The following is a 27412-nucleotide window of genomic DNA, read 5'->3' on the forward strand; positions in this document are numbered from 1 at the left end:
TGTATAAAGAGTATAAGTAGATGAGAAACACTTGAGCCTTTACCTGTGGCTTTGTTTGTGTAGGAATACGAGGTTCTGACTTCACTGCCGGTGCAGCGCTGGAGGCAACCAAGTCTCCGGCCAAGGACTTAAGAGCAGCGTCTGCAGAGGCCTGAGGGGGAGACAGAATACAATCCTATGCTTAAAATCGATAATACTCAACTTGAAATTAATACTATTGCTTTTCGTGATTGGTACCTGTGTAGGAGGAGCTGACGAGCAGACGACAGGAGCCTGGACAGCAGGAGCGGCCGAAGAGCTGAAGTCTCCAGACAAAATATCCATAGCATCATCAGTATTTATCTTGGGCTACAGGAGAAGATAAAGAGAGAAAATAAGCCGTTATTTCAATTACTAAATGTACATATTCTTTATGGCTTTTTATCCATTAATAAATATCTAACTTTTGTTGCTTAGAAATAGATTTGCCCTGGGCTCACCTCAGGTTTGGGGGCAGGCAGTTTTTTGAGATCTTCCTCTTTAAATCTGTAATCTGGAGGAAGTGTATCCTCCCTCTCTCCTACACGCACACCCTTCTCCTTTTTGACTTTGCCCTCCTGAAAAAGGGGAAAAGGGTGAATGACTGGCTGGTCCAGACACTCTGTTTCTCCTAAATACAGATTTTTTTTAAAGGGTTCTAAACAGGACAAGTGTTTAAAAAAAACCCAAATATGTGCACGGATAATTCAGTTGTACTGGTATACCATTACTGGAATAAAATATGTCACTCATAACAAAACAACACTATATGTTTTTAGGCACCACATACCGAGACAATATCCTCAGGTCTGAGTTTTGGAGACTCTGGCTTTGGTGCTTCTGTTGGCAGTGTTTCGCTGAGAGCACTGAGAGCATCCAGAGAGATGGAGTCACCCTGAGGGGTGAGAGAAGAGGAACTTCATAGGCCAGTTTTAGACAAGGCATGTTATACAGCTCTGAATGATAAATGAAGAACTAAAGCCAAAAGAAATCAGAAGACTTTTGATTCCTCACAGTTACCTTCTCAATTTTGGGCTTTGTCTGTTGTGCGCTTACATCGACTTTTTTAGGTTGTTCCACGGGACAGACTGTTTTCTGCAGAAACGCAGAGATGGAAAAAAGGAGTGAAAACAAAGACATGAATGTAAAAGGGCACAATGACAGCCATGGTGGCAAAAATAAAAACAAAATAATATTTATTTATTTGCTTGGCAGGGAAATCCTCTATGGAAGGAAAAAAAATAGTTTATGCAAAAACCCGCATTCACACCAACAAGTTTACCTCTGGTGGCTTCTTTGATGGAGGAGGGACTGGTGCATGAACTCCAGAAGCCTTAGATGAAGCCACGAACTCTCCAGAGAGTACATCAAGAGCTGACAAATCCTCTACTTTTGCCTGAAAAGCAGAGATAAGAGTTTGAAACAAAGCACTGAAACGATGCAGTTTTATATTTTGTGGAATTTTGTAGGGACTCCAAAAAAAAGATGGAGGCTTTTCATTTTTAGAGATACGTGCGCTGTTTATGTGCAGGAACAAATAACTGATTCACAGTGTACCTGTGTAGGAGGAGCTGAGGAGCAGACGACAGGAGCCTGGACAGCAGGAGCTGATGAAGAACTGAAGTCTCCAGACAAAATGTCCAGAGCATCAGCAGCGTCCATCTTGGGCTGCGGGAGGAGACAAAGTAAAGCTTAAATCAAGTTACTAAATGTTCAACAGTTGTAGATCTACGAGTTTCATAAGCTTAATGTGCTGAAGTTTAACCCATAAAGTAAATTTCCTTCAGTCTCACCTCGGGTTTTGGAGGTGGCAGTTTTTTGGGGTCTTTATCTTTAAACCTGTAAGCTGGTGGAAGAGTGTCGTCTCGCTCTCCAACACGTACACCCTTCTCCGCCTTCACTTTGCCCTCCTGTACATAGAGAAAGAGAACAAAATCACCTGGTGGAAAAAAAAAAAGTTATCAAAAGCTGTGAATTTAATGCTAGGGTGTAGCTTCACTCTTACAGAGACGATATCTTTAGGTTTGAGTTTGGGGGATTCAGGTTTTGGTGCATCTGCTGGTAATGTGTCGCCCAGAGCACTGAGAGCATCCAGAGACATGGAGCCACCCTGAAGACAGAACAGGATTTATCAAACTATTAAAAATAAAATGTCTGTCTAAAGAATATGAAGTGAAACAAGAACAGGAAGAAGGGCAAAAAAGAAGAAAAATGACTTCAAACATCTTATGTCAAACCTTGTCGGTCTCTGGTTTGGCGTCCTTCCCAGCAGCAGGTTTGTGTTCTTGTGCTTTCTTCTCAGCAGAAGGAGCACCGGGCCCAGCCGCAGGAGGAGCTGCAGCTGATTCCACTTTCTACACCACACAACACAGATGGCAGTAAAGAAAAAGCCCAACTCAAAATAAATCTTGCTATTTCACTCAGTATATAACTTATGCCATGATGTACACTGTTATTTTACAGATCTCTTTAAAAAAAATGATTGGAAGAAGTTCTGCTGTACCTTAGCAGTAGTTGCTGAGAGTCCAGCCTCCACCTTGGCTTTCTTATCAGTGGGAGGAGCGGGAGATTTCTGCAGCAATCACAAAGCACCATTAAAACTGGATATTAGATTTTATACAGTGGTGTCACTGATCGAGACAGAGCTTACCTGCAGAGGAGCAGCTGAGGAGCAGAGAGGAGCCTGGACAGCAGGAGCTGTTGAAGCAGTACTGAAGTCCCCAGACAAAATGTCCAGAGCATCATCAGCGTCCATCTTGGGCTGCAAGGGTCGGGTCGGGCAGATATGACGTAAAGAAAGAGAAGATATTTGACATTCAAGATTCCTGATATTACCCTCACAAAATGTGATGTTATGTGCATACAAAGAAAACAAACCTATAAAATCTGTAACTTTTTAAATATCAGTATCAACACTGGCCTCAAAAATCTATCATCAATGGAGCTCATCGTTAAATGAATTCACTCTGGGCTCACCTCGGGTTTTGGAGGAGGCAGTTTTTTGAGGTCTTCCTCTTTGAACCTGTAATCTGGAGGAAGCGTGTCCTCCCTCTCTCCTACACGTACACCCTTCTCGTTCTTCACTTTTCCCTCCTGTAGAAAGTAAGGGGGACAAAGTGAGACATCGTCTAGCAATGAATCTTATGTGTAACTGAACTAAAGTGACTGCAGAGTTGCTGCTTAAGACAGTGCAGCTGTTTGTGCCTCTTACCGATACAATGTCCTGAGGTCTGAGTTTGGGGGGTTCAGGTTTTGGTGCATCTTTTGGTAGTGTGTCACACAGAGCACCGAGAGCATCCAGAGACATGGAGTCACCCTGAAGAGAGAACATGGCGTTTATGACAAGCTAATGACACCCGTGTTGTTTAACCTCATCTCCTGCATCTCACCTCACTGGTCTTGGGCTTGGTGCCTGCTTTGGTATCCAATCCAGCCTTGACAGAGACATCGGGAGTGGTTTTATCCATCTTGGCTTTCTTATCAGCAGGAGCAACCGCAGGAGATACCGCTTTCTACAAGAGCAAACAGACAAATGTTTTAGTTTTCACTGATCCATGCAGAATAACAATGCAACTTTAATCAGGTTTATTTTCAGTGTAGTAAAATTTTGGCTTTAACTTTAACAGCCATAAGAAATTTACTTATTAAAACATTTTAAGACAGAGCTAAGATCTGTAAGTAACCATTACAGTAAAAGTACCGTGCTGGAAGAAGAGAGTCCAGCCTCCAGTGAGAAGTCATCTGAGACTTTCTCCATCTTAGCTTTTTTATCAGCTGGAGGAGCCGCCATAGGAGGAACTGCTGCAGGAGTTTCAGCTTTCTGCAACAAAAGGGACAGCAAGGACGAAAAGGCATCAGCCTCTGCAGCCAGACTCTGCTGTAATGACACATCAGGGACTTAAAAATGTAAATTTACCTTCACAGGAGGAGGTGCAAAGTTCGCAGGGCCAGCAGAAGAGGCACTTATAGTCTCAACATGTGCCTTTTGCTATTTATTTTATGGATGAAGATGAAAAAAAAAACACAATGAGACTTTTTAGACCTTTAAGACAAAAATGATATTATTGGAGCCAATGCAGTCTACAGCACAGGTGCCATACTAGGAGTGTGCAGCACATACATCAAATGGAAGTAGCAGCTAAGTGCTTCATGCTTAAAGACTGACCTCTTGTTTCTTGGGTCCAGGCTGACCAGTTGATTTAAAATCAGCTGAAAGGGAATCAAGGGCCGCGTCTGTGCTCAGTGGTTTCTGAAATGAAAAATACTGTGCGTTACACCAACCTAAAATAACTCAGTCAGAAAGAATTGCTCCAAAGTTCCACTAGAGGGCATGAGTGACCAAATCAAAAATAATGCAAACCAGACTTGTACCAACAGTGAAGGAAAAGTACAGACACACCCTTTACATTCCACAGACGCCAAAAACTCAAATACTCTCTCTAAAGAGATGCAGGTGACACAAATCGTGTTGACTCCACAAAAATATGACCAACACAAAATTGAAACCATTAAACTCACACAGGAAGAAAGAACAGAAAGACTTGGTGAGACACTGAACCAAAAAAGCTTCTTCGATGCCAGGAGGCCAAAGTGGGAGTCGGCTATGATGCAAATGTGGGTGTGTTAGTGACTGTGAGTAACTATGAACACATTCCTCGGTTTAACTGGTGTATCACTGTGCGCAATGTAAGTGTGCATGTGACAGGGCACATATATTTGTGAGTGTTTGGGTTTGGTCGGACAGGAGCCAACAAGCTCAAACGGAGAAGGTGGTTTCTTAGGACAACACCCAACACATTCTCCACCCAGGAACGGGTAGATTATACAGTGGAAACAGCACTTCCTGCATGTGTGAGTTATCTGGACTACAAAGAACTGATAGCAGGAGTTTGAAAAGCTTTACTTACAGGGACATCCACAGGTTTAGCATCTGCAGGAGCTCCACCCTAGAAAGTATAAAGTAGTTTTACACTTGGTAAGAAAAATAAAATGGTGAAATCATTTAAGATCTGAAAAGGCCTTCTAATTCTAAGTAATAAACATGCCAGTAGTAATTGTTGATTGGTTTGGTTTGTTTGCTTCTTTTTGTTTAACAGGATCATTTTTTAATACATTGCTGATGGATTTGCATGAAAATGTTACCAAAAAAGAAATGGAGCTTGGTTTTTCTTTAAAGCAATTACATTTTGGATGTAATCTGGATTTGAGATTTTGGCAAGATTTTATATTGCAAGGTCAAATTGGACATTTCCTGCCATAGTCTCAGGAATAGGAAAAGGCTAAGACATATCCTCTTGATTTTCACATGAAAACCTCAGACTAATCTGGATCAAATATCCTTCCAGATGCAGGAGTCAGCCACTCTTGCTTCATACTAACAAGTTATCAGTCCTAAAGCTTTAATTTGGTGTCAAAGTCATGCCTGTAAAGCAACTTTGTCTAAAGAACATAAGCTAAAAGTGACAGTTTCCTACCAACATAAAGTAGTCCCTACGAATTTGTCAGCGAAGCACGCAAAAGCAAAAAACAAGGTGAGGTTGGGTAGAAAGTTTAGAAAGCAGTGGAAAGTGGTGCACACTGACCGTATTTTTGAATCTGTAGTTTGGAGGCAGTGTGTCGTCCCTTTCTCCACACTTCTGACCTTTCTCAGAGGTGATGTCATGCTGTGACACATGCATTACACGGTTACACACTAAAGGCCCATGCAGCTTGCTGCTCACTTTCTAAAGCATACACACACACACACACACACACACACACACACACACACACACACACACACACTCCAACATGTATGCTTGCACACTGTGGCTATGCTATACCTCTTTGACCTCTGGCCCCGTGAACACAGGCTCTGGGCGAGCGAACGGATCAGTTGATGGTAGTATGTTGGCCAGCTCGTCGATTGCATCCACTGGAGGTGCCTGCGCATGCAACACAGCTCAGCACACAAGCGCAAGCGACATGCTTTTTAAAGGAAACTAGCACTGCTACATTAAGTCTTTACCTGTTGGGCTCCTTTAGCTGCTGTGGATGTAACCTCCGCCTGAACCTGCAACACAGATCCAGAATCAGGCCACAGACCTTAACAACACAATATATCCATTGTGCTATTAGGAGTAAGGCATCATGAAATTATCAGCCATAAAAAAAAGAAATTCCAACTCTTTCTTAGTTAATTGCTTTAATGAAATGACTTTTCTTCTTTAGAATTTCCAGAAAAAAAATGTTTGATTGGTGTGAAAAATTCCTGCTAGCCATGACAACACCTCATCACAACATCCTCATCCATTCATTAAACACAGAGACCGAGAGGATGAATTGAATTGAATGCAAAATCATCACTGTGCAGAGTATACGGAGGGCAGAGTTGACACACAGCCTCTGCCATGTTTGGCTTCAGGAACATCTACCTTTGTTTGCGCTGATTTAGCTTCTTCCTTTTTGCCTTGCACAGACACATTTCCAGCCGCAGCTGTGCCTGCTGCAGCTGGCTTTGATGTTTTAGCAGGATCAACTTTAGGAACATCAGCTTTGACTGCTGTGGCAGCAGTGGCACTCTAAAATGCAACAAGATTTGATTCTATTACAGGCCAAGTTCATGTCAAGTAAAAGTGCAGATCTGCTACATACATGCAAAACACCCAAAGAAACAAATGAAAGACAGGAAGTCACTTGAGGAAAAGAAAGCCTCCACCAACTTCTTTCATCTAGAAGTGTTGTGCAATGAAACTGGGGTCAGAAGGGACACGAGTAAACTGTATGCCTCTCCTCTTCATTTGTTTTTTCCTCACTGACTCGGAGTGATGATGCATGCGATGTTGCAAATGGACGGGCGTCGACTATGACGAAATGCAACAACGAGCAGAGGCATGCTGAGCAAAGAGCTGCAGTGTAAAGAATGAAAGTCCTTGTTCTTCAAAAAAATAAAAAATAAAAATCCGAAAAGGAATTCCAAGGCATTCCAAGAAACCCCTAAAGCTAATAAGGTATCTGGACAGTCTCAAGTAAGCACAACCCCAAAAAACCTGATAAGACTACAAGGAAGAAAAAAAGAAGCGCGAAAGGCAAGTAGGCCTTGAAAGATACACCCCAAGAGTCATGGAGGCAGTGAAGACTCAGAGTGGCATTAGTAGTCAGGCTTATACCTTAGCCGTGTCCTTAGGTGACTCTTTAGGAGCGGGCACAGAAGTGGCTGCTGCAGTGCCAGCAGTGGGAGGAATTGTAGGTGCGACTTTGGCTTGGGAGACAGGTGCAGTCTACAAACATGTCGCCAAATGATTACTCAAAAACACAAGGAAGCCAGTAGATGTACTGACACAGTGTAAATTTTTAAAGTGTTAGTGAAAACGAAGCAGAAGAACATTTACACTGATCACTGGTCAGCTCAGTTAAAGTTACCCAAAAGATCTCAAAATAATATGAGGGCTGAGACTGATGACCAGTGATCAGTAAGGGTTCAGATGCTGGAGCTTTTTCATGCCTTAATCACCTTGAACTTTGGGGATTTATTTGCATTCATGAAATATTCAAATACCTCACACACAGTTCACAAAATTTCTAATAAAATAATACAAAAAACATTATCATTTAAAAGATTGTTGGATTAAAGCAAAGAAAAAGCACTAGCTAGAGTTTTGGCCATGATGGCATTACCTTTAACACCTCTCTAGTAGCGCCACTCGCCTCTGCAAACGACATGTTAATAACAGTAGCACCGGCCAGCGTAGTGTTAGTCTACAATCGAGAAGCATGTGTTTAAAGAAAGTGAAAAGAGACAGTTATTCTTTAAGTTAGTGTCACAGTTTGTGAGGAGCATTCATCCCATGCAGGTCATATCAGATCTTTTATGGTGGCACGGTGACAGTCCAGCTTCTGATGCAAGATGAGTGAACGGCCGTGCCAGAAAGACGTCACAGACAGACAGGTAAGATGTTGCGTAACGGTGATGACCAAAGATGAAGCGCGTAAAGAGATGACTAGTGATGAGCACACATGAGGTGCTGAGGCCAAAAGAAAGAAGCAGAGATTCATGTTATGTCACGCCAAAGCGCTGAAAGCCTCCACCACTTTTATTCATACCCGCCAGAGTTTATCTACCTCTGGTTTGGCTTTAGGTGCCGCTTTCCCTGCTGTTGCAACATTAGAGCTTCCTCCTGTTGTCGTGGTAACCGCCCCAGGCTTTGTAGCCATTCCAGATCCCGATGTTGGCGTCTGCAATGCACCAGGTGAGGAGAAGTTGATCAACTGCAATTTTTTACAGCTCTATGGATGCTAGAATTGCCTGTGTGCTTGGCTTTGCACATGAAAGCTAGTTAACTTATCGTCAAGACAGCCACAGAGACTGTGAAACCTACTGTAATATATCTTAGCCTGATATCTTAAAATGACATCTTCTTGGTTACGCTTGAGGGTGGTGAGCAATTAGATATGTTGGTGATTGCAACAATACTCCGTTTCATAACGTAGCTCCGCACATCAGCTGGTAATGTGACTGTGGTTCCATGTTTTATACCTTCTATTGCTTAAAGGAAGGCATCACCAACTGATTTAAGCCAAAAGGACAAATCCTCAGCAGAAATACTGATGCGACTGCTAGCAAGCTGGCTAGCAGCATTATCGTTTCACGTGCTGTTGTATTGTTTGGCATTTATGTGTGTTAAACTGTCATGCTCACTGTAGAAGAATGTATTATTATGTGCAATCAGGGACTTAATAAGTTAAAAATGTTCACAAGATGCCATGGCTAGCATGACAATCCCAGTCAAATGTGATTGTCATTTCAGGTAATTGCACAACTTGCAACACTGCTATGCCATTACGTGTACTACAGGGAATTGTGGTAACAAAAGTATCCAAATTGAGATGTAGTAAATCTTTCAGCCTTTTTTGCTTCCATTATAACCTGCTTTTTCTGAAAGTCGTTAAACTTGCAGAAAAAGCAACACACAAGTAAGATTCCATATTTGTAAGGTTAATAGGTGAATATTATAGTTGTGTTTTTATGTGACAAGAAACTGGCTAATAGTAATTACCATACATTCTGCAGGGACATATTTTTTTTATAGCACAGTAGATTATCTTTCCCATTGCACATGGACACTGAAACACAGGCAGTTGTACTTTACTGTGGCAAAGCAAAAAGAAGGAAGCAGGGCAATGAGATACTTACAGTGAAGGTTAATGACTGAGTAATATAAGCTCAGTGTGTGAATAGGTCTAAAATAAAACCATGTAATTCTCTCACTTCTAAATATCCGACTAAACCTTATCTCTACAAGCCGGGCACCAAACTATACACCGTCTAAGCCCCGCTGCTGAAAGATGTGTGAAAACAATTCAGGCTGGCACTATGGCTCTGTTCAAACATTATTTGTATGCAAGTAAAAGAGATAAATGACAGGCAATGGAGTGTACTATTACTTTGAAAAAAAATAGTCATTAAAAGTGTTTAATGAAGTACACTTTATATAAAATACAGTTATAGTCAGAAGTTTACGTACACTCATCATAAGCATCAATATTGTGGTCATTTAGTTTGATCAGATATGTCACTACTTTGTCATGTTGTGGAAGAAGACCCAAACTGTCACCTCCAGATGAAAGGGAATGGAGCAGGATGTTAAGGAACAACCTGTGAACCAACAGGCTCAAGCCTGCCTTCAGCTGGAAACTGCTGTGACACCAGTTTTATTGTCCACGGTGATGTGAAATTTATGTAGTTGTCATGGACAAGCTAAATGCCTTCTGGAGAAAGGTTTTATGGGATAAATGAGACTCTATGAGACAAAGATGAACTATTTGGCCACAAGAGTATGCTTGGAGGAGTAACTGCTTTCCTAAAATACTATATCTGCTGTTGAGCATGGTCCTGAAGCAACACACTCCAGAGCTGTTATGGTGCCGGTGGTACTCGTACATTGCATGAAGTAATAATAAAAAATTCAACTTAATCTCAAGTCAACAGCTAGAAGATTGACACAATTGTTGTTTGGAATGAATAAGACAAGTTAACATTAAGCTTCTCAAATGGTCTCTCCAAAGCACCCACCTCATCCCAATTCTTCTTTTTTTTAAGTCATTAAATATATGTGCTGTGCAATCATGCAAACCTGGAAACCGTTTACCAACAAAATGCTGATGTTTGCAACATTTTTTCTACCAATAGAGTTCATATACATGCTAATATAGTTACATTCCACTTAATTTATGAGTTCCTGATTGAAATACTGATGAAGTCTTTTAACATTTCCATTAGTCTTCCCTGGAGAATATTCCAGTCAGCATTCAAGCAGCAGTTTGACAACCTTGGTTTGCGAGCAGCATTAATGGGTTAAACAGGGTGTTACCTGCCTTGAGTTTGAAGGAAGGAAAAGGAAAATGTTCTTTTTGCTATTAATCAAAGAGCTGTGCTGGAACAGGAAAGAAAGTAACAATGCTAGAACAACAGAAAATGCTGGGGGGTCAGGGGTCAAACTGGCAGTCAACAAATGAGTTTCTTTTGACAGACTGAGGGAGGAGAAGAAGAAGTTAAACAGCATTACAGGGGAATGTCTAATACCTCAAACTGTGCAGGCTTTCCAGTAGAGACCTGAGCTGCCGGTTTGGGTGTTGTCTGGCTGGACTGCGACTGCAGAGAGAAAGAGACAGAAGTCAAATATGTGCAGGGAACACAAGAAACCACCCAGCAACATGTTGATTTCACAACAGCAATATTTTTGGAAAACAAAACGTTCCAGAAGACTTATTTCTGGATAAAGCTGAAATCGTAATCGTTACAGGTTCAGGTCAATACAGTCTCCTTTTCAAGTTGAAAACAAACATGGGGAGAAATGCAGGACTGTAAACTGCTCACAAACACACCCATCACACAGCAGTCAGAAGTGTTTGATTCAAGTCCTACATTCCTGACTGTGCGGTGGGACTGTTTGACAGCAGTGCGTCAACGAGACTGTCGTCTGTGGTCACCTTAGAAACTGACAAGAAGAATGCAGGATTCACATCTCCAGCCAGTGGCATCCAGTGCAAGCTGAACGCTAACATAGCTCACATTTTTCTGCTTAAGGAACCAGGAGAGATCGGCCTTTGCCTCCCGTGGCTGAAGACATGCAGCCAGTATTCACACACATGCATACTGGATGGAAGTCATATTTGTTCTGCACTGCACTTCTTCACATAGAAACAATTAATCATACTGTATCACTGATGCTTTGATCTTTGTTTTATTACAGCTCAGCTATGGGGAATTTAAGACAATCTATAGAAGCCGTGTTACAACGCATGGGATATTATTACTTTTTATCATGTGTACTAATCAAAGCAAACTTTCCTGGAATGATAGTTGCAGGACCCATGGTTTATCTGTGGGTGCACGGCAGTAGTTTATCATTTAAAACTGTCATCTGAAATATTGATCAGTTATTAGCCTGTTTTTTTACAGTACTGGAAATCCTTCTGCAAGGTAGAATGTCATAAAGATCATTGTTCTTAATACATTTGAGAGAAATATACAGGCCTTCAGAAGCAAATAATGTTTCATTTTGTTTTGTTTTTTTAAACTACAAAAATGTACAAGAAGTAAAGCCTTACACTACTACTCAGTTTCCCCCTGTAAAACATGTGACCTTTATCTGGATAAGGATCGCACGTCAATGAAAAGGTGTTACTGCAAGCAGAATGCACTGGGATTGGAATCTGACCCGATCAGCCCAGTCACATTTGGAGATGGACTCTGTAAAGCCAACTCTCGGGGTCATCTAAATCGCACTCTTTGCGTCTACTCGCACAGGCTCCAGAAAGCTACAGGTAATATATCAGCACAACCTCGTAACGTAGAGCGGAGACAGTAGCACTGCTCCCCTGGACTGTTTTTCCTGTTTGTGCAGTCATTAAATGTGAGGCTCATCCAGACGCCTTGATTCTACCTGTAATAAGCTTCACAATATTGTGAAGATTGTGCTTTTAGTCTAAAATATGCAACCGTGTACAAAAATAAACTTTCTTTTGTTAACAATTATACATGTTGCGCACGTAGTCCAGTATTTTAGAAGCATATACTGATCTCCAGGTGGAGCACAGTTTGCTGCAGAGCCCAGCCCAGCTCTTTTGAAGGTGTGAATACAGAGCAGTGAACCTCCACCCTGTTTAATACTGCTGTCCGTTTCACATTCAGCTCCATATATTGTATGCAGTTGTATCATTGTAGACTCAGACCCAGCCCAGCCTGTCGGCGAGCATTACTGGTTTTTTTTCCATTTGTTCATAATAATAATAATAATAATAATAATAATAATAATAATAATAATAATGATCATAATAAAAGAATAAGTGTACAGAAGTATCCATAACAGATTAACAGATACAATTCTGTGGGGAAACCCCCCAACTATATCTTCCAGTTATTATGCTACTTCTAATCACACGTAAGCTTCTGAGCGAGTTAACCAGCTATGCGTCCTCTTTTACAGCTACACAGGTAGGATGGAGGTAAAGCACATATGTATGCTTGTGAATGACAGTCAAGGTAAATAACATACAGAGACAGAGGACATGTGAATCATCTGCATTAGGTGAACTCTGAGTTAGTAATGATTGCAACTTGGCATAATCAATGATTTCCTCACGCGCTCAAATAGTCACACGGGCTCACAAAGTCATAATCCAGGTCGGGATTAGCACACACAAGTCACATGCCTTCTGCCTTTCACACTTTTCAGATATGAACCGACAGCTTTAAGAGTCAACTTCATATTATTTAGATCGAGAATAAAAAGGAAGTGGCACAGAGGAGGAAGTGAGGTCACAAGCAGCCAAGGGGAAGTTGTGTTGATCCCGTTACCACTGTAAATACTGAACGTTGCCAAGTTACTTAAATAACCAAGAAACAGATGAGCTGTACTGCATGATGTGTCAGGCGCATTTTGCTGCATGTGAGACAACAACTCCACAAGCTTGGATTTTCATGACAAAATGATAAAAGTAGCATTGGATATTTGAAGCCTTGTATTCTCATGGCAGTGATCTGTTCTGGAAGCAGAATTTGCAAACATCTATAGAGCACAAGAGATTGCTGAAAACTTCTAGAACTAATAGACACACTCAAGCCATTCTAGTGGCGCTAGCTTTTATTTAGTTTTTTTAATGTGCCTGCAGTGTTTGATTCAACACAGGAATAATTTAAAGAAACAGTGAAAAGCACCTCTAATTCCATTTGATTAAAGATGTTTAGGCAATCACAGTATTGACTTCCCCCTTCTTATCTACAAAAGGTATTTTGATGTGTCATCAGAGTAATCATACTGACCACATGAATGACATCATTACTTCATCAAAACTTTCTTTTGCAGAAGCGTACATTATGGCAAAACCTATAACAGATTTGTGAGTTACAACAAAGAGTAACACTGTACGGATCAGAACAAATGACATATTTCCATATCACTGTATAAATTAGAATCATGTTCATGCGCTTTTGCATTTACCTCATGAGGGATTCTCTGTTGAAACTATTCTTCAAAACCACACGCAAATAGGTGACTCATCACCACTGCAGAACTCCGACAACACCGACAGATGCCACTTGACAAAGGCCAGGAAGCACGACCCGCTTTTATAATTGTACAGTAGGCAAACAGACAGAGCTCTTAGTTCATTTCCAATCGATTAAAAGAAGCAATACACTGAAACATTAAGTAGTAAATAGTTGAGCTCATCAGTATGTTTACAGTGTCAATATCAGACGATCTTGAAAACATTTATTAAAGAGATAAAAGAAATATCCTCTTAAAAGGAAGCCAACACTGGAAGATGATACAAAAGAAAGAAAGAAAGGATTTCTATTGTAAAATAAAAGTGAACAAAGATGACGAGGGCAGAAACCTGCACTACGGTTAGGAATCAGAAAGGTTAAAAAAAAAAAATAATCATCAACTTTAACTCAAATAAAATAAAACCTGAAGCATGAAACATTTTGTGGATTAGTCCTACTCACTGATTTAGGTAAATTAAAAACAAATGTTTGTGTGTAACCTCTGTGTTCACCTGAGACCAACCCAAACTCTCAGGAAGTCTGTAGTGACTCCAGACTTCTGCATTCCTACATTCCTCATGACTACGGCAGCAGCAGACGCACACTGCAAGTACACGTACACGCATTAGGTACTGGGTTAAACCCACTTTCGACTTTAAAACTGCCCTAATTTTTCACGCCATTGACTCAAAGAGCTGGAGTTTTTCCCTTTTAAATTTTGATGCATATTGACATGATAGAATCAATATTGTTTCAGAACCTCTTGACAAAGAAAACCCAATTGTGTTCACTCTTATTCGACAACGAGTGGGGGGAAAGGACCACTTTCTTGGTTAACACAAACTACAACGCACCACAGAAAAAAAGGAAGTAGCAACAAGTCTTCCCACAGAGCAGACACATTTGGATCAAACATAGTAGACACAGTTGTTTTCTACAGACCAGGTGTTGCATAAATGTCATGAGCCGTGCTTGACGTGGTTTATAGCAGGTGCTGAGTCTTCCAGATGTGCTCGGTATTTGGTCGACCTGTGGCTCATTTGAAGCTGCCTTATGGTGCCATGAGGTCAGGCAGTGTCAAATGTGGCCCAAACACGATTGCAGATGCTGGCCACATTTTTTCTGGGTTATAGTTTCAGAATAATTTTTTGGGAGGTATTTACTAATTTTACCAAACAACCGGAAGAGGCCTAACATCCACTCTTAGGAAATCTCTGCCGTCTTGATAAAGTATTTATTGTATTGATCTGAGTACATATTGGACTGTGTGAAAGTAAAGTGAAGTTGATGGAGGTGAGTTATAAGCTGTATACGTGGAGCATACTGCACAGCAAAACTTAAAAGGTCCAAATGATCAATAGTGCCTTTATCAGAAGATGCACTCAATAGTAGAACTGACAGTATGCAAGATGTCACTTGCCATTCTGTCCAGCCTTAAGTTTTGGCTCATTCTTTATACACACAACAGGTATACAAGTTTGATAAAAAAGCCAATAGAGCAGAAATAACCTTTGCACGCATCATATATGAAAACTGTGCAGATAATACAAACTTTATGAGACCTTCTTTGGTTGAACCCGTGACAGTGAACTAACTTCTGCAGCTTGTGATGTTGTCTTCTTAAACAGCACTCTGTGTTTCTGTTATGCAGCACAGAAATGCACAAGACAGTAAAAGAAGAGGGGGGGGCGTGTCATAAAAATGATGCAGGGTTCCAAATTTAGTCGAAGCGTGGAAAAGACTCAATAGTTAGCATGGATCTGCTTTGCAAAGGACATATTGATTTTGTCAGACACATACAGTACATACAGTAGACTGGGATTCGGTGCAGTTGTAGTCTGAAACACAACAGCGCATATAAAGATCGTGATATGTGAACATATGTTGTTGAATCTTTTATTCCATGTAAGACACATGACGTATGCAAACACTGACATGCCGTGCATGTCCATAGATAGAGCCACTGGGTAAGCAGCGAGGACACTGCCTGACGTAGTTGATAACGGGACACCAGTAACATCATGGTCATTCTGAGAGAGCTAGACGCAGTGCTGGGCATAGTTTAAGTGAGTGTGTCCAAAATAGATGCAGCACTTTAGATCCACACCATTTCTGTCACATGACTTGGGCCAGCAGTGACAGTGTGGCAAGGGCGGCGCACTGCCATCTGAAACCAACAGGTTTTGGTAGTCTTTCAATTTAGCACGACAGGAAACTGCCTGTCAGCTTGAGGTTTATTGCTCAAGTCTTTGTCTGCTGTCAGATATGAATGATAGAAAAACACACGCAGGCATGAAACGCCAAGACTGCACCCCATATTGTGCATTTGTCACTGGTCAAGGAACAATGCAGTACATATATCCAGGCCCTACCAAACAACAGGGACTGAAGCAGTAGCTTTGCCCTCTTATGAAAACTGATGACTAATGCTGGCCCCACCCAACACACCACAGACACGCATATGTGAAAATGGCTGGAAACGACTCCTCAGCTTTCTGTTTTAAAATAGCACTGGCAACTTGTGGAAAAAAGGTCAATAGTGATAAGTGGCTCACGTCTGACCAGTGGTGGAAATGACGAAAGCTGCAGTCAGCTGCATAACAAGGAAAGAAAGTGGAGCAATAGTGTGAAAGTTAAGCGTTTCAGTTTTAGCACAGAGCTGCAGCAGGAGGAGCATTATTGCTGGAGGGCAGATTTCAAGAGAGCTGGGTGAAATCAGGAGTAATGGCGTTGACTAAACGTACTTTAAAAGGCAACCTGTTCTGATGAGGTGGTGACGCATTTAACTGTCACATCAGGCGAGGACAAGAAACAGGACAACCATGGCAAAATTACAACTGCAGCCAAACAAAATCCTAATCATACAAGACAAACAAACCAACCCTTGTGCTTCAGTGTTTGTACTGCATTTTCCCATCAGGATTATTGTATCACACGTTTACAGTGAGAAAACCCAGTATGGAGAGCACAAAAAGATGATATAAAGCCATAAAGAGCCAGGTGTCAACCTTGAATGCCACATACATAAATAGTAATGAAACATTTGATTGCTGGTCGTTCACGTTTACTTGGAACAAAGTTTTTGTTACACTAGCAACAACTGCTCTCAAGGCCCATTTGAGAGAGACTAACACAAAAATCTTTAGTCCTTTAGTTCCATAATTTGAGGCTTAAAGGGAAGCACGCTGATCTTACCACAACATGAAGGATCACATGAGCGATAAACTGTCAAATGCTGATCTGAACAAACGTTCTGCTACACACCAGCCACCAAAGTGATGTGACAGGTATCAAACAGGAAGCTTCTCCACGCAAGCATTTACAAAAGAGCAAGCATAAAGGGAAATACCATCCAGATACATACCATAGGTCAGACTGTGAGTGTGTATCCTCTTTAAATGTTGCTGTGAATACTACCAAGAGGCTCTCTTCAGGCTGCTTAACCTAAGACCCCTGCTTTAGGAACACTTTAGTTCGAACTTTATGTCATGCACACGCACACATGTAAACACATACACACACCCAGCAGTGAAAAACTTGCTACTCCGCCCTCTTTGAATCAGCACAACAAGACGCCGCTGCATCAGGCTCCACCCCTTCATCCAACATGGCAGAGCAGGCTCGGTCGGATTGGGCAGTTGAACACATGAAGCCCCACCCACTGCTCGATGGGTGCCAGGAAAACTGAACAAGCTTTGGGTCGGGCTGGGCTAGGTGAAGACGCATGATGCAGCTCAGCACGCGATAGCCTGCATCAAGCCGGAAGAGGTGAAGAAGAGAGAAAGAGTTGAGGGGTGACGAAGGAAAGTAGATTTTCTGCAGCAGTGCTTTGGCAGGAGTCTGGGTGTGTCGGGTAGACTCACAACTTTGGAATCTAGAATGCAAAGCTACAACAAAGGCAGAAAAGAGGAGAGGGAGGGAGGAGGATCCATCACATGCAGCTCAAACCACACCCTAAGGCAGACAGAGAGGAACATTAAAATGGGGGAGAACGACAAAGTTTAAAGGGCAAGAGCAGTGATGTTCAGACATGTTTGTTTCCATCACAGGTCGTCAAAAAAGGCCCCGAACAACGGAACAGACAGGAAATACCAGCCAGAGGTTACAAAGGAATTTGGGGGGGGGGACAAGAGAGAGGGGCATTTAACGCTTCCCCTTTCTTTAAACAGGACCTTTCAGCAGTGGCAGCGTTGATTGGCTGAAAGGTCAATAACTTCTAAACTTTATCCTTATTATGTTAACTTCTTCAAGCACTCCACACCGAAAAACATGTCAAACGCGTTAAGAGGCGAGTGCTCTGGGGAGCAGCGCCCCCTCGTGTCACAAAACACCAAAAGCACATAGATGAAACTTAAAAAGGAGCATTGTGTTCATGTGTGTCATCTGAAACCGTTGTGCATGCCTGTTAACTTGCAGACTGTTGTTTGGACACAATGTCGGCCTGTATGCGTGTCGTGTTTGTTCAGTCCCAGTACTTTAACGCTGCGGTTAAAATGGGAACTCAAACAGCTCTAAATACTTTGCATTTAGACTTGGCATGAAATTTAATGTTATTATAGATGTGCTAGAAAAGGATTATAGGAAATATTCTATGTGGAAGCTGCTTTGACACAAGCTTCAACAGACTTGGTTAAATATCAGCCGAAGCCAGCTGACAATCAAGCACCAGGATAATCAGCTCGAATGAAGATAAACAGCAGAGCGTAAGCATGATCATGACATATCGCTGTATTCTTCGAGAGCTATAGTCTGGTTTTTATCGGCTTGGCTTCAACCATGTTTCTTTTAAAATGTCTTTATAAGAACAAGCAGACAGACTCCTGATGTCTCCTGCCCTGGCAGAAATTCTTGTGTCTGTCCTGGGACCCTTCAAAATAAATCACTTAACAGCTTTCGCCTGACTGACTCCAAAAACACACCAGAGCCTGCCCCCTTTTCTGAAATGCCTTAGTTTGCAACCCCTGGTAACAGCTGTCTTTATTGACAACATTAGACACACCCTTTCATGGAGATCAACCAATAGAAATGGTAAACCTAGAAGCTGGAGGTTTCTATTATAAAAGGTGGGCTCTGTTCATAGAAGTTTACAGGCAAACTTGGTGGGAGGCTGCATGCAAACTAAGACTTTAAGCAAAGACTAATGTGGGATATTTACATTGGCAAAAGTTTGCAGTCAAATCAATTGGAACTCTGCAGAGAGATTAGACTTGTAGAAACGTGTTTTGCCAGAAAGTTCTAGCTGTTATGAAAGAGCGTGTGAATCAGGTCTGATTAGGAGCAGGAGCAGCCATACACAATCTGTGCGCTCAGTTTGAACCAGATACAAGGAAGCACTTAAAAGTGCAAATGGAAAACAGTGAGTGTTGTGCTGACTGTGCACAAACAGCCAGAAAAAAATGCAGAGGAGTGGCCTGAGGAACTTGACAAACCCTAATCGTATATTTTTTAAATAAACACAGTGAAGTCAAATCAAAAGGATGCATTTGCTTTTGTTGAGATTAACCTAACCAAACACAACAGTTTTGCATCCCCTTTTAGCTCATTGTTTTGGCAGCAGTGTTTTCAGGAGCAACAGCCTGCAAGTTTGACCGAGGTAAATCTGAGAAACACACTTTGCTCCCAGCCAGAAGCATGACAAGTGGTCAATGCTAGCAACCAGTGGTTACTGCTTAAATAGCACACTTCTACTCGGAGCACACAAATCATTTTACTACAAGCTTCATACCACAGCACCTTGTCTAACATTTACACACACACACTCGCACACATAACTTGGGATTTAATGTCTTGTCCAAAGATACTTCAACATGCAGACTAGAGCAGCATTCACCGGACTTCCAGTTGTAAAGCGAGCCACACTTACTGTGAAACATTTCAGTTACAGAGACATCAATAGGGACAGTTTAAAAAAAGTGAAGCAAAAAAGCTTCAGGGAAAACATTACATCTGCTCAAAGTTGCTTTATTTCTAGGAAAAGTAGAGAAATATTTGTAATAATATTTTTAAAAAATAATATGTTAGCTTGTTGTGACTGCCAACAAACCACCGATTATTAGGTACAGGAAGTGTGCTAAATCAAGTGTCCAGATTGAGGCTATTTTAGCGAGCTGAGCTTCAGTTTCAGACTTGTATCATCTTCAGCACAGGTTTGTTTGCTTCAGCTAAAATTACTTCTGCATTAGCTTATCAGGTTCTACCATGAATTTAAACTTGTGTGTTAGCCATGCAATGATGCTATACTATACTATAACTAGATTTTCAGACAGATTAGCCAGATACAAATAGAAATATCATCACCACAAAAACGACTAAGCTATAAATGTCTCTTGCTTAGCTGCATTTCCACATTATGTCATCAATCTATCCAGCCATCCACTTCAGGGTCATGGAGGGCTAGAGCCTATCCAGAGGAAACAGCTCGACTCTGTCAGCCACATGACAGAATAAGAACAAGAACTACAATAACACGATTTAGTTGGGACTTGTCAGCAATTACCAATAATCATAGCATGCCTGCTAACATTTTTACCTCTCCTGCGTGTTTATGAGGAGCGATACTGAGAATCTCAATCATTGCATCACATTACAGTTTCCAGCAATCGTGAGTCTGCTGCCTTCACATTACTTATCCGGACAAATGTCATCTGGCTCCAAGTACAGGCTGTTGCTCGAGCATTGCAGTAAACAGACAGGAGGACGGGTATACCAAAACGGACATAACAAAATTCAGCGAGCAACATTTAGATGAGGTGTCAAGCCAAACTGAGAGCACAGTGTCAAATCTGAAGGCACGAGTTTTGAGGAGTGATGGAAAGTAGCACCGTACCTACCAACGGGATAAACAACAACAAACTCAACAGGAAATGGAAGGCTGATTTAGCTGAGCAGGATATGTGTCAACAAAGTTTCTGTGTATATATATGGTCTCATACACAGTATGTTCCTCCACTCCAGTGCAAACTGGGCTTTAGTACCGTGGTCTGAAATGATCTTTTTGAGGTGTGGCTTCAGAAGGCAGTCAGAGGTGGTTATGACGTATGAACTGAAGCAATCGGGCACTGTGTGTCATGATGTCATTAGTAACCACCTTAGTTGAACTGTTTGTGATTTGCTGAATATTAAAACATGAAAGATGGAAATTTGAGTGTCAGCATTTTCTGACAGTGGGGGCAGATAGGTGCACGCTTGACATCAGACTGTGATTTAATAACATGAGTCAGTTGTGTCTCACTGTCTCAGTGATTGCTCAATACTTTGTATTCTGGTTGCACACAGTGCTATAGTCCTTCATAACTGAACCGTACAGTGTAACTCACTGTTCAAATGCCCAACCGTAAAACCGAGGGGATCATTTCACATGACTACATCGAACTTAAAGATGAAAAATACATACGGAGGCTGAGACGTCTCAAGAGGATAAAAGTCAAAAACCTAGAATAACAAATACTGCTTAAGCCAAGCTAATATGAATAATACAACAGTAACACAGGTAACTTCAGGCAACAGGAAACAGCATGATATTGTATTTAAAGGTGCCTTATAGCGGTTCTATGAAGTGACACTTTTCATTGGGTCTTAGTTTTGTTTATCAAGCACTAGTAGCCACATGCATGATTCATTACACAGCGTTCCTACCAGCAGGGTTAGATTTTCCAACTAATAATATGTCTCAGAAAAAGAGTTCCCAGTTCTTTTTTTTAAAATAGGTAATTCATCATCGACATTCCTTATTTAAAAATAAAGAATGTGTATGATAACAGTTGTTTGTAGATCAAACTTTTTCTTTGACAAAGCAGATACAAGCTTGAAAAATGCCAGTCCAGAAATCTCTTTTTAGCTCTGTTTTTCATTTCCAACACTATTGTCTCTTTATCTTTGTCCATCTACTGAGAGCAGGTATGAAGCAGGTATTTATAGCATGTTCGGCTACACGTTGCAGCCAAGGACAACAAGACAAAGCTCTGTGAGCGTGAACCAGAACAGTACAGCAGTGAGCCGAGTGACTAAACAATGGACTGAAACTGGCTTTTAAGATCTGTGAAGCCATCAGTTTCTGTTTAGTTTAATTTAAAGATATAAGTTCACGCTATAGTTGTAAAGCCCTCTAATGTACCACACCATGTAAAAACAGGTATGTCATGACTAACTTGCACAGTATCCCCTCCTGCCTGTTTATGCCTTTTTGTCTTTGACTTTGTTGTAATGGTTATGCATGTGCAGGCAAGATATATTTTCCCAGTGGCCATTTCCTGTTAAGTTTTATGATAATGCTGCCAGACCCCAAGGGAGGGTGATCTCTGCAGCCCAGAGCTGGGAAAATGCAACACAACAAAAATGGTCTGACCAGAAGTCCAAAGGCTATCTGTGTGCAGTCAGCCTCCTGGGACACATTTATTCTTTGACCTTTAACACATAAAATGACTCAGAGCAAACGAACACAGCCCTGATAACAGAGCACTGACATGAGGACAGCCAATGCTGAACTGTCACACATCAGCATGCAATCACATTCTCTGCCAGACGAGTGAAAATTTAACAAAAGCCTGCAGCATATGACCTACATTGCATTCAACTTTAACTTGTCCAAATAAAAAACAGAGCACTTAAGCTCATTCCAGCTAAACACACCCTTTCAGACAGCTCCATCTGCAGCTTTGGATTATCACAGGAGAATGCTATTTGGGGTGGGAGCCTTCACAAAGAAAAAACTGGTATATCCTTCAAAACAACCATTATCACTTATAGGAGTCTATCAGTTTCCCATGTAGTTTGATGGTTTAAGCACCTCATAGCAAATACTGGAGGCCTTCCTGCAGCCTTGGTTTAATATCCCACTACAGTAAGAACACTGAACTCACAGAGGCTGACCGGGAGCCTCAGACATTCCAGCAGAGAGAGCGTGTGGCTGGATTTGGACTGGCTCCAAGACAGTTTTCCTCCTTGTGTGAGTTTCCCTTATAAGTCCTTTGTTAAACATACAGTACACAAAAGACTAGGACAGCTAACAAAACAGTAACAGCAGACATGCTTTTATATCTATAGAGATGGGGGTCACAAACAAAACAAAACACACGTGGACACTTTTGTTACTCAGCACAAACCATTACACAAGCACACAGACACACTTTTACTACACACCTGCTCCTCCACTGCCACATCCTGCAGAGCCGGGGTGTCCCGTGGGCCTCGGATCCAGCTCAGTATCTGACCCATGTTGGCTGAACGTGTCGTTTGTGTGAGTGTGTGTGTGCGCGCGTGTGTCAGCCTCTGCCTTGTCTGTCGGCTTGCAGCATGTTTCCCTGCATCAAACGGGGAATGGACCCAGACAGAGAAAAGGGGAGGGCAGAAGGACTAAACTGGGCGTAGTCAGGGAGAAGAGGATCTGATGTGGAAGTCACAACCGGGAGGGGCGTAACTCTCCGGGCTATACTAGGAAGTGAGCTGACCATGGGCTGACACCCACTTAAAAGGGGGGCAACATGTAAGCTTCTGCTTGGGGAAATAGATCCTTTAACGCACACGGGGGCACACATGCAAGAAGATATGCACGCAGTGGTGTTAAAAAATTTACTCAGCATACCTAAAACAGAACCGGTTTTATTTGGGACAATGTTCAAGTTACACATTAGCAAGAACACATTTAGATATATGATAGTGCACGAGCCTTGAGCACACATGGGCGCATACGTCTATCCACACTGCATATATAAAACAAGAGACCAACTTTTATATTCTGCCTGTGTCAGCTATTTTCCATGACAGAAGAGGCCGAAGCTGAAATCTTCAATTCTTTTCTGCATTGCAGTAATAAAATCTGCGAAGGATAATAGCAGGAAGAGATACTGATTAGATGCAGGCTAATCTCAACATCTAGTTGAGCCAAAGAAAACCTGTCTAATGACAACAGAAGAGATTTCATCATGTCTCTCTGCACCACGGCCTGAGCAACAAACAAGGTGTGTTAAAGAGGAATGTAGGGAGTGTCTCTGTGAACACATGACTGAAGCATGAAACACGGGTGTTGGGCTTCTGAAACTTCACCAGTGTGGTCCCTTTTTTCAACTTTATTAATAAGAATTATCCCAGAAGAACTGTGGAAAACATGAAAAGTAAACTGAGAAACATCGGAAGGCAATTAAGTTGCAAAGGTGATGAAAACCAATGAAAGTGCAATCCCATCCATACCTATGGGGCTGTACCTCACCTGTAAAGTGTGAGTTTATCTGTCTCTCTGGGTAGTTCTTGGGTGGGGTGTGCAAACAGTGCAGCCCCTGAGTGAATCACTGTGATGGAATCAGTTTGACAGGCAAGCCTTTCACTTTTTGAGCGTTTTAACGGCACACCTTGGAAAAATATGACAATCACGCACCCTACCACTAATCACTTTAAATCAAACAGACAGAAACTGACACTCCTATTTGATCTGCAAAAAGCTACAAGTGGTGAATCGGCCCTTTATGCACAAAGCACACTTTGAGGATAATCCGCTTGTTTTCAACAATGCAATGCGATACTGATGATAACACTCTCGCCTGAGAAACCCCATCACCTCTTTGTTTTTTTAAAAAGGACATAACATTGTAAATGCATACCATCTGACACTATTAAAAACAGATTAAATCAACAAACACTATGAGCTAGAGACCATCTGTACCTGTGAATATTTATATTATTGTACCTAATATATTATTGGGAAAGTACTCAGGGAGATATGAGGTGTCTCCAGGATCATATTGTGCAATGATGGTGCATGCACAGAGACACACAGGCTGTCCATAACTCATTACACACTCCCTCTGAGACTGACATATCTCTTTCAAAGTGTCAACTGATCAAACCTGCAAAACTAGCTCATCGGCCATGTGAAGCAAACTATCCGTTCCCATAACCTCACAAAAACTGGTGTGAACCTGCAGCGGTTGTGTGGCATGTGGTAGTCTTTTTTTTTAAAAACTCTTTTTCACCTAGACTGAGGTTATCAGAGAATCAGCAGATAGCAGTATGCTCAACATATTTAACTGTGTCAGAAAACAAAATAGCAGATGTTGTCACCAACGTGCTGGTGTAAGAGAGCATAAAGTGGGTAACTGGACTCCCTGTGACCAAAGTGGCATTCATCTTTATATTTAGATCCACGCTGCACTTCAGTCACCTATAAGCTCCTCCTGTCGAGCTGCATCAAATGTATGGACCATGATCAGATGTCGACAGAAGCCTGTATTTTGTTTTTCTTTTCTTTTTTTAGAAAACAAGAATAACAGAATTTATATTGTGCTGCAGCTAAAGATACTTAAAAGTTATTACAGGTAAAAGTGATCCTTGATAAATGGCTTCACGTGTGATTCCTAAAGTTGTCAGTCACAGTAAATTACTCTTAACAATCACAAACATGTACATTTTTTTTTATTTATGTAGCAGGTTAAATAAGCGTGCACGCTCATTGTGTCTCCTGATTTTTGGGTAACAAAAAAGACATGCAGTCCTTAAACATCTGCAGCCAAAAGCAGCACTGCCCTCAGCAGAGGGAGACAAACACAAAGAGTTGAGTTTTGTTCCCATCCATCCTGCAACTCCAACGCTTGACCCACAAAGAAAAACAAAGATAAGATAGATGTGAAATATTCAAAATGTCTGGAAAGATCACAGTCTAATTTTGAGGCTCTGATAGCAACTGCAGCTGAAAATTCAAACTGTAAATATTGTCACCTACTTGTTTGCATCTACATTAACAGGCCAGTGGGTTCAGCGGTGATTCTTTTTTACAGCTACACTTCTACTTGTATCCACTCTCAGTTACTGGGCAGTGTTGAGAGACAAAAATCACACAGCAGCCCCTATCTTTTAATGTATCCTGTGAGGTTTACATGGAGCAAAGTAGCTGACTGCATCCCCGCCCTGTTTTAACCTTGAGCTGCAGAACATTGCTGAAGGCATTGTGTCATTCAGGAGAAAATGAAGTCAGTACCTTGCCATAGTAGGACCCTGCAGTGGGATAGAAGGCTGAAGTCTGTCTACTCTTTTTGACTTCAGCTGTGCAAGGATCTGCTTTTCCATGCTACAAACACACACACACACACAACAGTTTGTTAGGGCTTTTAGGGTGAGTCAGTTGTTGGCATTAAATTAAACACAACTTCTGGACAGGAAGCAGTGATTTCAGTCTATTGTGTTACTGTGTTGGTGCCTTATTTTCTAGCTTTTCCTCTTTTTCTTTTTTTGGTAACATTTTTGTAATATTCTTAACTGTGAAAAAGTTCTGCTCAAATAGATTTTCATAGTTTGTAGCATTAAGGTATGTAAGCAAGGTAACACCAGCTCATTAATTGCATTAGTTAACATGCTAAAATGTTCATTATTGATATGCAACAGTACCGAGACACAATAACTGGAGATAATCCAGATGTGAAACGTGAGGGCTGAAGGCCGTTTAAACAGCCACACGCCCTCATGTATGAATAGTGTTTGACAAAAAGTGGGCGAAGTCTTTTCAGCACTTTATTTCGGTTCTAACAATATCTTGTACAGCCCACAGAGCATCCAGAACCGCTCCTACACTTTCAGACTAGCTGTTCGGGTTTTCTGCAATAAAAGCACACCTGGCGTCTAAAAGGGTGCCAAGATTTACTTTGAAAGTGCTAATGCCAGAGGCTCAAATAAAAGAAAGAGGGAGAAGAAGGTGAAGGGGAAAAAAGAGGGCGATGTACTCACAGTACTGCTCCAGTATGCCGCATACGCCATGAGAGAGCAGGAGGTGAAAACAACTGTCCGAAATAAAACTTCCACTCTGCTACAATGCCGCTCTCTCCTGTCTTCACTGACAGATATCTTTTCTCATACCTTGCCGAACAGAGCGCCACTCCCAGCAGACACCAAATTATCGCCACACACTTCTGTCCGGGGTGCAATTTCTGACTCAGAGAGATTACAAAAGAATTTCACTCTCTAATTTTTTTTTCCAGTGAAATTTTCTGGTTCGCATAAACAAAAACAATCCAGCATTAACCTGTAGGCCTGGCATTAAACCACCCCACTGACTCACATCACCACACACACACACGGTTGTATTTCCAAAGAAGGAACTTCGTAGAGCTCTATTGTGCTTGTTTCTGGCTCAGTGGTGCGCGCTACCAAGGGGGGCTTTACGCAATAGCCCATAGTTACAAAAGATGACATGAAAGCCTTATAGGCATTTGGCACCGGCAAATCATTCGCGACGCCGAGTAAAACCAATTACTGACATTATAAGAATTTTCAACGAGCCCTGAGCAATTCCTCTGCAAACGATGACACAGCCAAGCTCTAACATGTGCAGAACAGTTTCTCGCTTGAGCACATATATGGCAATGGGATGCAGTTTATCAGGTTAAATCAGAATCAACACTTCTGCAGCTTTGTCTAAGAATAATCAGCTGTGATATATCGGAGATGTTTACATCTTTAAACACATTAACTGAATTCCGCATGTCTCTAAAAAACGGAAAAATCCTACCTCGTCCTTTGCTTCCTTTGTAGCTTTATGATGGCCATGGCTTCTCTTCTTATGTGGCATCTTCAAAAATCTAAATGGATGAACTTCTATTCAAAGTTTCGTTAGTGCCCTCAGTTCTGTTTGGGAAATCAAACTCTACAGACTGACACACAGCCTTTGGTTTTAATTAGGCTGCCCCTCCCGCTGAAAGAGCTTTCGTCCTTGATGATTAAAGTAGTTGGCAAAACCAGAAAATTTCTCAACGTGGAGTTTATTTAATCGCGTAAGCATGTAAGGTCTCGTTGGTCTGCTGCTTTTTAGGATTTATAGTGCAGACTGGTTCAGAAACTAAGCCAAAAGTTACGAAAGTACACACAAAACTCTAATTTGATCACGTG

At 41.5% G+C, this 27412-nt stretch overlaps 1 protein-coding gene across 19 annotated transcripts in view; it reads right to left on the reverse strand.

Moving 5' to 3' along the window:
• Window positions 1–27412, reverse strand: part of cast (calpastatin) — a 31119-nt gene extending 3707 nt beyond the window's left edge. Inside the window, exons 1-28 of one of the 19 annotated variants that reach the window (XM_004545243.6) lie at window positions 26255–26572; window positions 25512–25601; window positions 10580–10648; window positions 8119–8232; window positions 7167–7277; window positions 6432–6578; window positions 6026–6070; window positions 5841–5942; window positions 5601–5681; window positions 4926–4964; window positions 4184–4267; window positions 3935–4006; window positions 3719–3838; window positions 3408–3530; window positions 3230–3334; window positions 2995–3111; window positions 2669–2779; window positions 2522–2590; window positions 2256–2372; window positions 2024–2128; window positions 1812–1928; window positions 1576–1686; window positions 1301–1414; window positions 1039–1113; window positions 809–913; window positions 480–596; window positions 238–348; window positions 44–151 (exon numbers count right to left, since the gene is read on the reverse strand). In XM_004545243.6, coding sequence (XP_004545300.2) covers window positions 44–151; window positions 238–348; window positions 480–596; window positions 809–913; window positions 1039–1113; window positions 1301–1414; window positions 1576–1686; window positions 1812–1928; window positions 2024–2128; window positions 2256–2372; window positions 2522–2590; window positions 2669–2779; window positions 2995–3111; window positions 3230–3334; window positions 3408–3530; window positions 3719–3838; window positions 3935–4006; window positions 4184–4267; window positions 4926–4964; window positions 5601–5681; window positions 5841–5942; window positions 6026–6070; window positions 6432–6578; window positions 7167–7277; window positions 8119–8232; window positions 10580–10648; window positions 25512–25601; window positions 26255–26284 — 2709 coding nt within the window. In that variant the 5' untranslated portion in view covers window positions 26285–26572. Of the gene's footprint in view, window positions 1–43; window positions 152–237; window positions 349–479; window positions 597–808; window positions 914–1038; window positions 1114–1300; window positions 1415–1575; window positions 1687–1811; window positions 1929–2023; window positions 2129–2255; window positions 2373–2521; window positions 2591–2668; window positions 2780–2994; window positions 3112–3229; window positions 3335–3407; window positions 3531–3718; window positions 3839–3934; window positions 4007–4183; window positions 4268–4925; window positions 4965–5600; window positions 5682–5840; window positions 5943–6025; window positions 6071–6431; window positions 6579–7166; window positions 7278–8118; window positions 8233–10579; window positions 10649–16910; window positions 17082–22684; window positions 22860–25511; window positions 25602–26254; window positions 26573–27035 lie in introns of those variants that run through there. The other 18 variants (XM_004545244.6, XM_004545246.5, XM_004545248.6 and 15 more) reach the window with 18 other exon arrangements.

This window comes from Maylandia zebra, linkage group LG5 (genome assembly GCF_041146795.1).
Source record: "Maylandia zebra isolate NMK-2024a linkage group LG5, Mzebra_GT3a, whole genome shotgun sequence".
NCBI lineage: Eukaryota > Metazoa > Chordata > Actinopteri > Cichliformes > Cichlidae > Maylandia > Maylandia zebra.